Raw genomic sequence first — 17,099 nt, forward strand, 5'->3', positions numbered from 1 at the left:
CCCTTCCCCCCCCCCCCCCCCAAAAAAAAAAAAAAAAAAAAAAAAAGCAGAAGCGGACCTGTGAATACAGAGAACAAATTGGTGGTTGCCAGAGGGGTAGGGTGTGGGAGATAGGCAAAATGGGCCAAGGGGAGTAGGAGATATAGGCTTCCAGTTATGGAATGAATAAGTCATGGGAATAAAAGGTATAGCATAGGGAATACACTCAATATTATTACAGTATCATATGGTAACAAATGGTAGCTACATTTGTGGTAGCTACCATAGAGTAATGTAGAGAGAATTGAATCACTGTATTGTACACCTGAAACTAATGTAACATGATACTTTAAAAAAAATTAAAAAAAAAAAGTTTCCCTCCCAATTCCATCCTCTAGCCATTCAGTTCCTCTCCCATATTATAGTTTCCTGTGTATCTTTCCAAAGATACTCTGTGCACATATGAGCAAGTGTGTGGTTGTATGTGGACATACCATGTTTTTAACAAGAGTAGTATACAGAGCACTGTTCTGCACATTTGTTCTTTTATTTTTATTTTTCTATAAAGTTTATTTATTTATTTATTTGAGAGAGAGAAAGAGAGCACAAGTATGGGAGGGGGACAGAGAGAATCTCAAGCAGGCTCTGCACTGTCAGTGCAGAGCTCAGTGCGGGGCTCAAACCCATGAACCACGAGATCATGACCTGAGCCGGAGTTGAATGCTCAACCAACTGAGCCATTGGGGTGCCCCCTTCCTTCTTCCTGAATTAAAATCCCATTTTGATTGCATGTGCCCCCTCTGGTGTGTGCCCTTGCTTGAATGTGCGTGAACTCGTGTGTCTGAGACTATCTGAGAAGTAACCAGCTGAGCGGGTCTCACACTCTCCTGGATCTCTGGCCTCAGCATTGAGGAAACCAACTGCAGGGGGTTATGGGGTATCTACAGATCACTTTGGAACAATCAGGTTCCAAACAGTTCTTATTCTTTTTTAACATTTTTATTTATTTTTGAGAGACAGAGACAGACAGAGCATGAGCGGGGGAGGGGCAGAGAGAGAGGGAGACACAGAATCCGAAGCAGGTTCTAGGCTCTGAGCTGTCAGCACAGAGCCCGACGCGGGGCTCGAACACACCAACTGTGAGATCATGACCTGAGCCGAAGCCAGATGCTCAACTGACTGAGCCATCCAGGCGTCCCGTAACAGTTCTTATTCTTGCTTAACCAATTGCCCAAGCTTTCTAGAATATATAGTTTGTTTGTTTTTTTTTAAAGAGAAGGTTAACAATAAAGCAAAAACAAGAAATAGATTAAATCGTAAACTGAGAGGCCTGTTTTGAAAGTTAGATAAGAGCTAGAAGGCCTGGCCGCCCCTCAGAAAGCTATGTAAGTTGGAAAGGCCCAAAAGTGGTCCTTGTTTTAAACTCCTCACCCGCGTCCCAGTGATTCTTCTCTTCAATCACCTGAGGCCTTTGGACTAGATGCCTGCCAGGGAGGAGAGTATCTGCTGTCACCTGGGTAGAGATGTGGGAATCTGAAATGGGGTGGGTGGGAGTGGGTCAGCCTTTCCAGATAGCGAACCTTGAAAATTCCTTTCAGCATTTTACTTTGCCCATTTTTTTTTTTTAATAGTTTATTGTCAAATTAGTTTCCACATAACACTCAGTGCTCATTACTTTGCCCATTTTTAAGAAACTCGGAGGAAGGCCGAGTGTTTTCAGAGGGGGTTTCCTATCTAGGACCAGTGAGGGAGCCATCACTAGTTTAGCTTTAGGAAGGAAAATCTACCATCCCTTCCACCAGAACCCCCAGGGTGCTCCTGAACTTGGAGCCTTTGAATTAAGCTACACTTGTCACATTGTAGGGGGTCTTCCTATAAGATATAAAGGACTGTCCTTGCACCTTCTTTTCTCCAGTAAGCGGCTGGATTACGTGAATCATGCCAGACGACTGGCTGAAGATGACTGGACAGGGATGGAGAGTGAGGAAGAAGAAGATAAGAAAGATGATGAAGAGATGGACATTGACACTGGCAAGAAGTTACCAAAACGCTATGCTAATCAAGTGAGTAGTCCAGAGAAGGGGAGGCCAGGTCAAATCCCACTGAAGGAGATGCTGCCATAAAGAGAGAAGGAAGAGGGGGCGCCTGGGTGGCTCAGTGGGCTGAGCATCTGACTTCAGCTCAGGTCATGATCTTGAGGTTGTGAGTTCAAGCCCTACATTGGGCTCTCTGCTGTCAGCACGGAGTCTGCTTCAGATCCTCGGTTTCCCTCTCTCTGCACCTCCCCCACTGGTTCTCTCTCTCTCTTTCTTTCTCTCTCAAAAATAAAATAAACATTAAAAAAAGAGAGAGGAGGAGGAGACAGGAATGGGGACAGCAAAGAAGCTGCCGCTGTGCGTGAAGCGTGTGGACTGAGAAGAGAGATGGCTTCCAGTGCCGTGTGCTGCCTGGGGGTCACTGAGGGAAGCTGTGGCTGGTGGGTTTGAGAACATTTACGCCATACTATAACCAAAGGTCACTGGCCTGCTGCAGAAAACCACTGAGCTATTGATACACTACCAGATTGCATGCACTTGTCATTTCTCAGTGGTCGCCATAGAGTGGTTCCGGATCGGGCCCTCCCAGCCCAGCCCTGCCCTCACCCTACCTCCTAGGTTGGTATCTTTCCCAAGGAGGGCACTATCATGCCAGGCTTGGATCTTCACATTCAGATGGTGCAAGGTGGGAGGTACAGCTGCTCTTGAATATGGGGAGCCCGCATGGCCGCCCCCCTGGCCAGCCAGGTGGCCTCCATAAAACAATGGCTGACGATAACAAACGTGATGGCATGGTCTGTAGGTTGCAGAAAGAAAGCAGTGTGGTTTGTGGAGCCATAGGAGAAGCAGGCATGGAAACTGTTCAGTGCTTCCGGCAGTCCGGCTGTTCCAGAAGGCAGGGTATTGGTCCAAGTGGGACCGGGGTCTATATTCTTCTCTCCAGAACCCAAGTGTCTTGTCCCCTCAGAATCCTTTCTCACCTTTAGAATATGGTTCCTGGGCACACACACTCCCATCTTCTTTCGGTGCCCCAACTACAGCATAGATAGCATCTCCTGTGACAGAGTACAGTTCAGTTCTGCTCAGCAAGCACTGTTGAAGGCCCTGCTCTGTGCGGGAAGATAGACAAGGGCCAGAAATGGCCCCTATGCTCCTGGAATAAGTAGAGATTATGGTTTTTGCTGTAAGAAAGTGAGATTGGCTTCCAACAGGGATGGAAGTAGGGTTGTGAAATTAGGAAAAGGTTAATGAATGAGGAGGCAGCTTTGAAGCTCGAGTGGGACATTGATAGGCAGAGGGGCGTTCCTGGCAGTAGGAACTGCCTGAGCAAGAGCCCTGAGGCGGTGTGTTGTAAGCAGCCTGCAGGCCAGTGAGGGAAGGGAAGGAATACAGTAGAAATAGGTGCAGCACCCCCACCTCTCGGGGCGCCTGGCTGGCTCAGTCAGTAGAGCACACAACTCTTGATCTCAGGATTATGGGTTTGAGCTCCACATTAGGTATAGAGATTACATCTTCAGAAAAGGTTATATCCTTTAAAAAATGACTCATTCTGAAAAGTGCAAAAGCCCTGACCTGGGGGGGCACCTAGGTGGCTCAGTCTATTGAGCTTTGGACTCTTGATTTCGGCCCAAGTCATGATCTCACATTTTATGAGTTCAAGCCCCATGTCCAGCTCTGTGCTGACAGCAAGGAGCCTGCTTGGGATTCTTTCTCTCTCTTGCAAAATAAATAAACATTTAAAACCTAAGAAATATGTGCAAGAATTTAGACTGTTTTTTATTTACTTACTTATTTTAAGGTTTTTGTTTGTTTTGTTTTGAGAGAGAGAGCACGAGCAGGGGAGGGGCAGAGAGAGCCTGGAAGAGAGCGGATCTCAAGCAAGCTCTACACTGTTAGCACAGAGCCCTGCTTGGGGTTCAAACTCATGACCCATGAGATCATGACCTGAGCCAAAATCAGGAGTTGGGTGCTTAACTGACTGAGCCTAGACTGTGGTACCCCTAGACTGTGGTTTAGATTTTGGGGAACCACTGACAGAGTTGAGACTTTGTATATGACATGCCTGTCAGTGTATATAAAAGGACCTGGAAGAGAGAGACTGTATTAGGGAGCTTAGCTTTGCCAAAACAATCTGATGATGGGTGCTGAGGGCAGTGAAGGTGTAAAGAAAAGAGGTCATGAGTATGAAAAATGTTGTCAGGTTGAACGGATGGAATTTAACAATGGGTTGGATAAAATAGGCAGTATGAGAAGTGGTTAAAGATTTAAGCTCTGAAGTCACATTGACCTGACCTCAAAGCCAGGCCCTTTGTTAACTTTAAGCAAGTTACTTACCCTCTCTAAATCTCTGGTTTCTTATCTGTAGATGGGGACAGTTACAGTACTATTTGACGGGATTGTTAGAAGGATTAAATGAGAGAGTATACCCTAAATACTTAGCCAGGAGCCCCACAAGTATTAGGTATGATTTTTTTTTTTTTTAATATTTTTTTATTTATTTCTAGGAGAGAGAGAGACAGCGTGAGCAGGGGAGGGTCAGAGAGAGAGGGAGACACAGAATCCGAAGCAGGCTCCAGGCTCTGAGCTGGCAGTCAGCACAGAGCCTGACGCGGGGCTCGAACCCACGAACCGTGAGATCATGACCTAAGTGAAAGTCGGACGCTTAACCGACTAAGCCATCCAGGTGCCCCAAGGTACGATTTTTTTAAACAGCCATGTTGAGATAAATTCACATACCATACAATTCACACATTTACAAGGTTTTTACACATTCAGTGGTTTTTAGTATATTCACAGACTGTGCAACTGTTACCACTAATTCCAGAACATTTCATCACCCCAAAAAGGACCCTAATACCCATCAGCAGTCAGTTCCCATCCTTCCTTTCCCCCAGCCCTTAGCAATCAATAATCTATTTTCTCTATGGGTTTGCCTCTTCTAGACCTTTCTTACAATCATACAAGATGTACCTTTGTGTCTGGTTTTCTTCACTTAGCATAAGGTTTTCAAGGTTCATCTGTGTTAGAGCATGTGTTGGAACTTCATTTCTTTTTATTGCCAAATAATGTTCTATTGGGGCACCTGGATGGCTCAGTCAGTTAAGCCAACTTTGGCTCAAGTCTGATTTTTCGGTTCATGAGGTCAAGCCCCATGTCGGGCTCTGTGCTGACAGCTCAGAGCCTGGAGTCTGCTTCAGATTCTGTGTCTCCCTCTCTTTGTGCTCCTCTCCTACTTGTGCTCTCTCTCTCTCTCCCTCCCTCCCTGCCTCTCTCCTTCAAAACTAATAAACATTAAAAAGTCTATCCTCTTGTATAGATATATGCTACATTTTGTTTATCCGTTTATCAGTTGGTGACTGCTTAAGTTGTTTCCCTTTTCAGCTATTGTGAATAATGCTTCTGTGACCTTTCGCAAACACGTTTCGGTGTGGACGTGTTTGCATTTCTCTTGGGTATATACCTGGAAATGGAATTACTAGGTCACGTGGTAACTCTGTGTTTTACATTTTGAAGAACTGCCAGGCTGTTTTCCAAAGTGACTACAGCACTTTACATCCCCACCAGCGGTGTGTGACGGCTCCAGGGTCTCCACACCTTTGCCAGTGCTTGTCTTTGTCCATCCATGTGAGGATGGCCATCCTAGTGGGTGTGAAGTTGTGTCTCATGGTTTTGATTTGCATTTCCCTGATAACTAACGGTATCAACCATCTTTTTCACATGCTTAGTAACCATTTGTATATCTTCTTTGGAGAAATATCTATGCCCCTTTTCAATTGGGCTGTCTTTTATCATTAAGTTGTAAGAGTTCTTTATGCATTCTAGATACAAGTCTCTTATCAGGTACATCATTTCCAATATTTTCTCCCATTCTGTGGGTTATCTTTTTCCTTTGTTTTTGGTATCAATGGTGGCACTAAAGTTTTAAATTTTGGTGTAGTCTTACTTACGTCTCCTGTGTTTCATCACTTGTGCTTTTGGTGTCGTAGCAGTACCATTCTTGAAGGAAGTGTTGATTACGCCTTGGTTTAAGATTTGGTAACAAGTGGTGTTGCTATTAACAGGGATACAGGATGCAGAAAGGGAAAGGGGAGTTTCAGGGATGGAAGGTACTTAGGCGACCAAAGGCAGTGAATCCTGTGTTGGGTACATTGAGTTTAAGGTACAGAGAGAGCAAGCAAAGAAACAAATACCACGTGGACAGCTGCAAATACAGGTCTGGAGGAAAGAAAGGCAGTCTGGAAATGAGAAAGAAGGGGAATTAGGGTGCCCGACTGGCTCAGTCGGTGGAATATGCGACTCTCGATCTGACAGTCATGAGTTAGAGCCCCTCTTTGGGTGTAGAGCTTACATAAGAAAAAAGGAAAGGAAGGAGAATTAGAAGGTGTCCTCTCAGAAGTGGCAGGTAAGGCTGCAAATATAATGCGGTCCAGCCCCAATGGGACAGCATCTAAGAGAAAAGAAGGGGGACCTAAAACAGCCTCCTGAAGACTCTGTACATTGTTTTGGCAGAGTGTTTGGAGGGAAAAAAAGAGAATAGCACTGTGTCACAGGGCTAAGGGAACCCGTGTCAAGGAGGACGAGGAGGTGGTGACAAGCAGCCTAGGGGAGTGGAGCCTAGAGCCAGGAGGATAAGGGGAGGGTAGGGAAGAGAGAGAGGAGGTCACTGATGGCTGTTGGCAGGGCTGCGGGGGTAGCAAATCTGGACTGAGGGTGTTAGAGTGGGCAGGAGGGCAGCATCAAGAAATATGAAGTTGTCGGGGCACCTGGGTGGCTCAGTCAGTTAAGCGTCTGACCCTTGATTTCAGCTCAGGTCATGATCTTGTGGTTCATGAGTTTGACCTCTGACTCGGGCTCTGCGATGACAGCGCAGAGCCTGCTTAGGGTTCTCTCTCCCTCCACCCCTTCCCATTCACCCTTTCTCTCTCCCAAAATAAATAAATGAACCATTATAAAAGAAAAGAAATATGAAGTTGTTTTAAAAAGGAGAAAGTGAAATCGTTTAACAGAAATGCAGAGTGTTAAAAGGTTTTCATTATTGTTTTGTTTTTTATGATTAGGGCTTGAGCATTTTGTGGGCCAAGGGGAAGGAGAGATGAGAGAGTCCGTGGAAGGGATTAGTTGATAGGCCAGTCTGTGTAGATGGGAGGGATTGTGAGCCATGAGTAGAAGGCTTAATCTTTGCAGATTCATTTTGCCACTCCTCCCTTTTTTGAGGCAGATTTTTTTGTACAGTATTTGGTGTCACAAGTTCGGGAAATGGTCTAGATTAAGAGCATCTCAAGGTCAGGGACCTTATTCATCTCTGAGGTTATAGTCCCTGGAACTTAATAGTTATGAGGATGGCAGGTAGATGGACAGAGTAAGATGAGGAAGAGGGTCCCATCACCCAGACACAGGAGGCGAGGTAGTAAGAATTATGGATGCAGGAAACGAGGATGAAGAGAGAAGTTGAAGTTCACAGTGAAGTTCACGCAGCCTCCATCGAGTCAGTGTCAGTTGAGACAAGTCGACTAAGAGCAATTGGGTATAGGTCCACTGTCAGCCTTACGTGTATTTTCATTTTATATATATAGCATGTGAATTTTTGTTGGTGCAAATATTGCATCAGCACACCGTTGCTGATTTTTCTTTTCAATATTTTTTTTTAATTTTATTTATTTATTTATTTATTTAAATATTTTTATTTATTTCTNCCGACGCGGGGCTCGAACCCACGAACCGTGAGATCATGACCTAAGCGAAAGTCAGACGCTTAACCGACTAAGCCACCCAGGCGCCCCTCAATATTTTATTTTTTAAATAATCTCCACCCGGGACACCTGGGTGGCTCAGTCGGTTAAGCGGCCGACTTCGGCTCAAGTCATGATCTCACAGTTCGTGGGTTCAAGCCCCACGTCAGGCTCTGTACTGACCCCTAGCTCAGAGCCTGGAGCCTCCTTCGGATTCTGTGTCTCCCTCTCTCTCTGGCCCTCCCCCACTCACACTCTGTGTGTGTGTGTGTGTCTCTCTCTCAAAAAACTGAATAAACATTAAAAAAAAATTTAAATAATCTCCACCTACTGTGGGACTCAAACTCCCAACTCTGAGATCAAGAGTCGCATATTCCACCAACTGAGGCAGCCACGCACCCCACCTCTGTTGATTTTTAATGCCATTTTTTGGTGTTCCCAGTTGATGCTGTCTGAGTGGTTGATTGACGTCCCTTCAGATCTGGGCCAGGAGTGGATCGTGGTCGTGTGCCCTGTTGGGAAAAGAGCCCTGATCGTGGCCTCCAGGGTGAGTAGCTGCCTCCTCCCTATGCCAGCGTGCCTAGGCTGTAGCGGGGGGGCCGGCGGGGGGGAATTCTCTGCGCTTCATGTTCCTCATCTGCGCCTGGCCTGGGGATTGAAACGCTTTCCTGCAGGAGGGGTTTGTTGAGAGCCATCTTTGCGCTGATGAGACCCCCGTGGATTGTGTGGCAAGAGGGTGAGGAGACCTTGATGCCTAATGGGAGTGGTAACTCTCCACACAGGGCTCTACCAGTGCCTACACCAAGAGTGGCTACTGCGTCAACAGGTTTTCTTCCCTTCTGCCTGGAGGCAACAGGCGAAACTCAGTGACAGCAAAAGGTACCTACATAAAATTGTCTATTTATTAAGTTAAAAAAAAATTTTTTTTAGAAATATAGACTTTTTAAAGTAATCTCTACATCCAACAGGGGTTCAAACTCATGACCCCAAGATCAAAAGTCACATGCTCTACCAACTGAGCCAGTCAGGTGCCCCTGTTTATTAAGTTTTATAATTCATAAAAGACAGTAGAAGTTCTTGGATTAGGTATTTTACTTTATTTCTTTTTAATTTTTTTTATGTCTTTATTTTGAGAGAGAAAGAGAGCGAGCAGGGGAGGGGCAGAGAGACACAGAATCTGAAGCAGGCTCCAAGCTCTGAGCAGTCAGCACAGAACCCAATGCGGGTCTCACACCCATGGACTGTGAGATCATGACCTTGAGCCGAAGTCGGATGCTCAACCGACTGAGCCATCCAGACACCCTGGTTATGTATTTTAAAGACTCACTCTTTTTTAAAAAAAAAATTTTTTATGTTTTATTTATTTTTGAGAGTGAGAGTGTGAGCAGGAGTAAGGAAGGGAGGGGGGTGGAACAGAAGATCTAAAGCAGGCTCTCTACACTGAGAGCAGCAAGCCTGATGTGGGGCTTGAACTCACAAACTGTGAGATCATGACCTGAGCCAATGTCAGGCAATCAACCCACTGAGCCACCCAGGCGCCCCCTAAAGACTCACTTTGAAAGCATGCCTTTGAAACTGTACATCTGGATTCAGACTATCTTCTTCAGGGTCAAACAAGTCCTGTCCACTGGATTGAGGCCTACTGGGCAACAAATCCCTGAATTGAAGTCAACACATCTTTCCCACAGGCCTCCATTACAAGGTGACCTGTGCAGTTTGGGGGGAAAAGTTTCCTCACAATGCTGAGTATAAATAAAGTATCATAAGCTGTTGCTGGGGCTTCCTGCCAAATTCCCTTTTCTCTTGTATTTTCTCCTGTATCATTGTCCAAACCTTAGCCTGTCCCTCTAACCTGGGCTCAGTCAAGGAGACTGAGATCATGGAGGTTAAATAAGTTGCTCATTGTCATTCATGGAGAAGTTGGCAGAGCTGGGCCTGAACGCTGTTCTCTTCTCTGCCTGCTCAGGCTCCCTTGGTGGTTCCTCGTGTGCTCAGCACTGAGCCTAGACTTTTCTATAGGCTGTCAGAGCCCTTCACATATGAGCTTCGGCTCACCCAACCTCGTGTCTTTCCCCTACTCGCTATACTCACTCCTAGCTTTGTTCAGCTACTTGCCTCCCTGCTCCCCACATGTGTCCAGTTCATTTCACCTATACACCTTTGCTCATGCCGCATCAGTATTCCGGTCTGAAATGCCCTCCCACCTCCCCTCTGCCCTATTGTTTTAATCCTCTGATCCCAGAAGACTGTGTTCATGTACCATCTCTTCCATGCAGCATCTCCTGCTGCTCCAGTCTTGCTCTTCTGGACTTCCTGTTGCTCTTAGGTTGTGTTATACAGTTCAGCTCTTGGTTCTCTCTATGATCATCTTATCTTATCCTTTACTGGATTGTGAGGTCCTTAGTATACGTGCTGCCGAAGCAAGCACTGGACTGTAAGGTCCTTAAAGGCAAGAGTTACTTATAGGTAATATTCCCCACAGAACATAGTACCTATGATAGGAACTCAAAAGGGCATGTAAATTCAGATGGAAGATTACTTACCTTTTGGACTGGAGCTTTTCTAAGGTGAGTAAATGTTCCAGTTTATCTAAAAGTTCAGAATAGGGGTGCCTGCGTGGTTCAGTCAGTTAAGTGTCCAATCTCAGATCATGATCTCGCAGTTCGTGAGTTCAAGCCCTGCATCAGGGTCTGTGCTGACAGCTCAGAGCCTGGAGCCTGCTTCAGATTCTGTGTCTCCCTCTCTCTGCCCCTCCCCCACCCTCTCAAAATAAATAAACATTAAAGTAAATAAACAAATGAAATAAAAGTTCAGAATTTCCACCTGGCTTAAGGGTTGCCTTGATCCCGCTCATGCTGTCCTACCTTGAGTTGCCCTTAAGCTGCACAGGGAGCAACAAAGGGCCATGAGGGGGCACCTGTGTGGCTCAGTTGGTGAAGCATCAGACTTCGGCTCAGTGTGTGATCTTGTGGTTTGTGAGTTCAAGCACTGATGGTACAGAGCCTGTTTGGGAATCTCTCTTTCTCCCTTGCTCTCTGCCCCTCCCCCACTTGCATTCCCCACCTCCTTCAAAATTAAATTAAATTAAAAAAAAAAAAAAAGGAAGGGCCATGAAGAACTTTCTCCCTAAGGAACTCTGCTTAGAAGGGGGAACCCCATCCTGACTTTCTGCTCTGTGTCCCCAGACTACACCATTCTGGACTGCATTTACAGTGAGGTGAACCAGACCTACTATGTTCTGGATGTGATGTGCTGGCGGGGACACCCTTTTTATGACTGCCAGGTAAGGATTGGTAGTCTCCTCATGTCTTCTCCTATTTTCTCCTCTCCTCCTGGGAAAGTGGCCCAACATGTGGGTTTGGTACGTGACCAGCTTCTTGGTATGCACAGGATGTGGTATATCAAGAACATTATCTAATGTTCCTTGCCTCTCTGAGGGTGTTTAAATTAGCTTTGTTTTAAAAAAAGAAGGAGGAGGAACTAAGGGAAGTACAGCAAATCTTGAGGGGAGGAAAGAGAGAAACGGGGCGGAGGGGCAGGCCAGGACCCTAGGAGCTGCAGCCACCCCTTCGCTCTCTCTGGAGTGTGGGAGGACTGCTGGCCGGGGGGGGAGGGCCGGGGGCAGCGGGGACGGCGCCTGTGCAGGCGGCACAAGGAAGAGAAGGTGGGATGAAGTCACCATCCAGTAGTCTCTGGCCACCTCTCCTGCTTCACAGCCATATCCTGTCCCTAAAAACAGCAACGCCTCCCTGGTTCAACCCAAAGCCCCGAATCTCTGAGGGGCTAGCTCTGGAAGGAGACTTTCCAAGTGAGGAGGAGCTCCGGTATTCTCCCCTCAAGGGTCACCTTCCCCCAGTGTTTTTCTAGATTGGCGATTCCTAGGAGGGATAGTAGCAGTTACTGGAGTAAGGCAAGGTCGGCCTCTTGGACTCTGTCTCTGCTCCCATCACTGCCTCGTCATCGTCCCAATTTTAAAGCGAGGTTTTGTTGTGCTCCCTGCCAATTAGTGTATCGTAGTAGTTCTCAGTGTGGTTAGAAATGCAAGCTCCCAGACCTACTGAATCAGGAGCCCTCGGGTCAACTGGTGCTTTCACAAGCCTGCAGGCGGTCCTAGGCAGGCCCAAGGCTCAATCATGGGTGGTCACCGTAGGCTACCTCTTTCCATAGCCATTAGCCAAAGCATGATTTCCCAAAGCATGCTGCTGAAATCGTAATAACAGCCAAGGCTTACACTGCTGAGCACTTTGTGAGCATTATCTCACTGAAGCCCTTACAAGAACTCTGTAAGGTGAGTACCGTTGTCATTCCTCATCATCCAGGAATGGATGGGAGCTGAGAGCCAGAGATGGTAGGTGCCTTGTTCAAGTGCAGAGCCACACCTGAAACTCAGATCTCATAAATTCAACCTAGAGCATGTTTTCCTTTAATTCTGTTGAAGGATGTTTCCTCACATGTATTCACAACTTATAAATCTGGTAACTGAAACTACCTATATTTCTATAATATATAGCAAAGACTGTTGTTTTATTTTAATTTTTAAAAGCAAAATGATGGACAAGAAACAAAAGATACTCAATAGCTACAGAAGGGTACATATCAGTAGTTCAGAGAATAAAGTTTTTTATGAGAAGTTACAACTATATAGCAGTTTCTAACCGTCAGAATTAAAGTAAAACAAAGGCTAACATAATATGTTTTGGAGTTTGAGTCCTGGGTCCCATGGTATTTTCTGTGGGCAAATGATAAAATCCCTCTGAGCCTCAGAGTGCTCGCCTATAAAATGGAGATGATGGTAATCCAGCTCTCAGAGGGCAGTTGAGGACTAATCAGGGTGTATGAAGTCCTTAGTATGGGGCCTCCAACATAGTAGGCCTTCAGTGATCAGTGTTGGCTCTACTACTATTATGGGGCATCTGGGTGGCTCAGTCAGTTAAGCATCTGACTTCCGCTCAAGTCATGATCTCATGGCTTGTGAGTTCGAGCCCCGTGTCAGGCTTTGTGCTGACAGCTCAGAGCCTGGAGCCTGCTTCGGATTCTGTGTCTCCCTCTCTCTCTCTGCCCCTCCTCTGCTCTCTCTCTCTGTCTCTCAAAAACAAATAATTAAAAAAGATTCATTAAAAAATCCTGTTGGACTTTAAGAAAAAAAATCCCCAAAGATTATATATAAATATCTTTCTGACCTTACGGCACTGTTTGAAGAGACATGAGAGCGATGCTGGAAGAACTTAGATCTTCATAAATTACATGGCTCTTTAGGACAGAGAAGTTTTGTTCATATCATCATTCAAAATGAGCAGCATTTCATCTTTCTGCATCCCTTCTCTGTGGCAGACTGATTTCCGATTCTACTGGATGCATTCGAAGTTACCAGAAGAAGGACTGGGAGAGAAAACCAAGCTCAATCCCGTAAGGCCTGGTGTTAGAATGGGAGGATTCTCTATGTGGACTGCTTTGGATTGGTCTGTTATCTAAACATAATCATTATGCACAAACTTATCTTTTTAATTTTGAGGCAGCATGGCATAATGGGAAGGGTGTGGGCTTAACAGCCCTCCAGATCTGAACCAGATCTGGATTTGGTTTCACAATTACTAAAGTTAGCTAGCAATTAACTAAAGTTAATAACCTCATTTGGCCTTAGTTTCTTCATCTGTGTAATAGGGTTAATAACACCTACTTTACAGGGTTCTTCCAAGAACCAAGTGATACAAATGTGCAAGTTCTCCTAACATGATACTTCATAGTATGCGCTTAATAGATAGTGATTGTATAAAATGCTAAGTATTTTATAATTCTTAATAATGCTATCTAGAATTCCAGTTCTCAAACTGTAAGTGCATCAGCAGTGTCTGAAGACCTGGTGAAACGAAGATACCTGGACCCTCCTCACCCGTGTTTGTGATTCAGTAGGGCTAGGGTGAAGCCTGTATTTCCAGCAAGTGATGCTGGCACTCCTGGTCCATGGACCACACTTTGAGAACCTCTGCTTGTGTATGTGAGTGGAGAGTGACCTCACCTAGTCAGCTGACTCCTTTTATAGATGAGAATATAGGCTCAGAGTGGGACTACCTTCCCCAGCAACCCACAGTCCAGGAAAGGCCAAGTGCCTTTGCCATCCACTCTGATTAAATAGACGACAGCTATTTTCAGGGCATTTTATGAGCAAACACCTGTAGATTGGCATTTGATTGTATTGCGTGCAACACTCTTAAAAGCAATCGGATAACCAGTTACAGGACAATAAATGGGGTCAATATCTAGTGATGTTATCAGGAAGGTTCTGGAAAAACACTCATTGAGGAAGGGGAACATGGGAGCTGCTCTCCCTGAATGTTCTAAGCACTCTCCGTGTATTATCTCATTGAACCTGTGCAACAACCCCATGAGGTAGATACTTTCATTATCCTATTTTATAGAGGGGAAAGCAGAGGCATATAGAGATGAAACGATTGGCAGAGTGGGGGGTCAAACCCAAGCAATCTGACATATTAGAGTTTTAGTCCTAATCACTTTATTATACTGCTCAGTCTAAAAACCCCTGCTGATGTAAAAGGGGGTTCACTAGCCCTTCTGTAGGACTGTCATATGGCTGCAAGAATAACATATAGTCCCTGAACCGAGCCCAGGACACTGGTTCTCAGTCCAGTCCTGGGTGTGTGTGAAAATCATCTGGACAGCTTTAAAAAAAAAAAAAAAAAGTGCCTGGGACCCATCGCAGGCCAATTCAGCCAAAATCTCTGTGTGAGGCCCGGGCCTCAGCAATTTTTTAAGAGCTCCCCTGACGATTCTTGTGGATAAGTAAGGTTGAGAACCACCAACCCAGTAATTCAGAGGGGGTGGAGGATGGGGGAGGGAGGGAAGGATGAGACTGAACTTTTTTTTGATACAGTTGCTAGAACCAATATGATTTGTAACATGTACTAATTCTTTGTTCTAATTTATATTTTAGTTTAAATTTGTAGGACTAAAGAATTTCCCTTGTACCCCTGAGAGCTTGTGTCAGGTGCTGTCAATGGATTTCCCTTTTGAGGTAACACAACCATTGTCTTTGTTGCTCTGATGTGATTGCAGGACACAGGGAAGCTCAGTTACCCAGAGTCGTTAGGATATCCTCCAACTTTGCTGGGCCAGAGCATCAGAAAAGGGCCGAAAGCTGATTCCTGGAAAAGGAGGTGCTGCTGCCCTTCAGAGCCTCAGCTCCACTCCATTAGAAAAGTCAGAATGCCAAAGCTGGAGGGGACCCACTCATATATGTCCCTCATTTTACTGGCGGAGAGGCGGGGGCCCAGGGAAGGATAAGGCTTCCCTTCTTAGGTCCTTCTGGGGTGCCTGTTTTCTGTTACAAGCCTGCCTGCCGTGGCTGACTGTAAAGTTGGGGACTCCTGTGACTAACAGACCACAGAGGTTCAGACTCCTTGTCCTTCCTTCCTTCCAAGAGCAAATGATGCCTGGGGAGGGCCGTGCTTGCTGAGCAGTGGCATGGAGGCAGGGTGACTGACTTGTCCTGGTTTGTCCAGAACTTTCCTGATTTAGCACCGAAAGTCTCATGTCCCTAGAAGCTCCTCAGTTCCCAGTGGCCTTCTGTCATCCTCAGAACCTACTGTTATCCTCTCTAGGCTCAACACACGGACTTTCCCCTGCCCATTGTACCTTTTAAAATTCTGCCTAGTCACGCACAAGTATTTGCTTGAACTTGATATAATTTTGTTAAAAGGATCACAGCTTCCCAAATGAGGAAATGGCAAAGGCTGGGTTGCCTTCAATTCTGAGAGTCAATTAAGAAGGTGGTAAGAACACCATCTTTATTTATAACCCTATGCCCCAGTGACAATAAATGCTTTTTAGAGATGAGTCACTGAATCACGAAAAGAAAATGTGGGACTGTAGGAGGTCTTCCCGTTGAGAAAAACTTGAGTTTCCCAGAACATAGCTTGCAGATAATTTAGGGGAGGTCAGGCAGCCAGCAGTGGCGTGGGGAACAGGACTACTCAACATCCTGTGTTCCCTGCGTTCAGCAGTCCAGCATCTCGGAGGGGCCTGTCCCATTCCCCTGCCTGTGCCCTTTGTGGCACACATTTCCTATTACAGAGACGTCCGAGTGCTGAAAAGCTCATGGGACCCGGGGACAGAAGACCCGGGTTCGCGTTGAGTTTCTGCTTTATACTGCCTGGGTTTTGGGGGGAGGCCCCCAGAGCTAGCCCTAGCCCCTTTTCTCAAACACCCTCAATGGTGGGTAAAAGGGTGAAGTAGTGGGTAGGCAAGCACCCGGTAAACAGGAAAGTGCTATTTATATTTTTATTTTCAAAAATTTAGATTTCTAGGCCATTTCTTCACTTAGAGGAATTGCGTGTGTGAGAAATGAGGATTCTTTTTCTACTGGCAGCGATCCAGGAAAGGGAGTTGGCCCGCTGGAGTGGCCCCCATGTGCACAGGCTCTCCTGGAAACACATGGCCCCAGGAGTCACTTTGGTTTCCCCTTTTGTAGGTAGACGGACTTCTCTTCTACCACAAGCAGACCCACTATAGCCCTGGAAGCACTCCTCTCGTGGGCTGGCTGCGCCCCTACATGGTGTCAGATGTTCTCGGGGTTGCCGTGCCAGCTGGCCCTCTGACCACCAAGCCGGAATATGCTGGGCAGCAGCTCCAGCAGATTATCGAGCACAAGAGGAGGGGCCAGGAAGGCACAGAGAAAGTCACACACAAGGCCTCTGAGAATGGGCGCTATGAGCTGGAACACCTGTCTACCCCCAAGCCGAAGAGCCCTCCCGACCGCCTGGACCCCCCTGGGAGCCTCATGGAGAACTAAACAAAGTGGCTCCTTGGGGAGTCAGTCACAGGACTTTGCTTGCTGGGGAGGAGGACAGCGGCAACAACAGGTGACTTCATTTTAGAGTGGACTTTCCAAAGCGACTCCAGCTGGAAACAGCTTATCTCCTATCTGAAATGCTGGCTCAGGCAGTTGAGGGAGGTTTCCAGATTGGATGGGTTTGGATTTGGGGATTTGAGAAGTCACTCCCATGAAAAGTGTGTCCCAGATATCTACAATGTAAATACATGTAATTCTTTAAGAAAGAAGTTGTTTGTGATTCTTAAAAACTTTAGGTGGTCATGATCCACCCCCACCCCCGTACCCCAGGCCACCTAAACCATGACTGCTCAAGTCTTGGCCCATTGCACTGTTTTTAGCACTTAAGCATTCTGCTGAGTTTCCAGTTGCTGCTGTTAGTAACGTCATTTTCTAAAAGGTCTTACCAGGAACTGCAGTTCTTGGTATTTGAATATGTTCCCTCTTCTGAGAAGTGTGAGTTTCTTTGGTTTAGACACTGCCCGAGATAAAATGCAATAGAGTTCATTC

General features: G+C 46.1%; 1 protein-coding gene across 3 annotated transcripts in view; it reads left to right on the top strand.

Moving 5' to 3' along the window:
- The window catches only part of SNUPN (snurportin 1), a 21,843-nt gene extending 5,030 nt beyond the window's left edge, over nt 1–16,813 (top strand). For 2 of the 3 annotated variants that reach the window (XM_077780485.1, XM_077780486.1), the window contains exons 3-9: nt 1,895–2,042; nt 8,187–8,291; nt 8,527–8,623; nt 10,930–11,027; nt 13,076–13,150; nt 14,694–14,774; nt 16,230–16,813. In XM_077780485.1, the coding sequence (XP_077636611.1) occupies nt 1,895–2,042; nt 8,187–8,291; nt 8,527–8,623; nt 10,930–11,027; nt 13,076–13,150; nt 14,694–14,774; nt 16,230–16,550 (925 nt within the window). In that variant the 3' untranslated portion in view covers nt 16,551–16,813. The remainder of the gene's footprint in view (nt 1–1,894; nt 2,043–8,186; nt 8,292–8,526; nt 8,624–10,929; nt 11,028–13,075; nt 13,151–14,693; nt 14,775–16,229) is intronic. The other variant, XM_077780487.1, reaches the window with a different exon arrangement.
- The last annotated feature ends 286 nt before the right edge of the window (nt 16,814–17,099 follow it).

Source organism: Crocuta crocuta, unplaced genomic scaffold, assembly GCF_008692635.1.
Source record: "Crocuta crocuta isolate KB4526 unplaced genomic scaffold, BGI_CrCroc_1.0 scaffold310, whole genome shotgun sequence".
NCBI classification, from domain to species: Eukaryota; Metazoa; Chordata; class Mammalia; order Carnivora; family Hyaenidae; genus Crocuta; species Crocuta crocuta.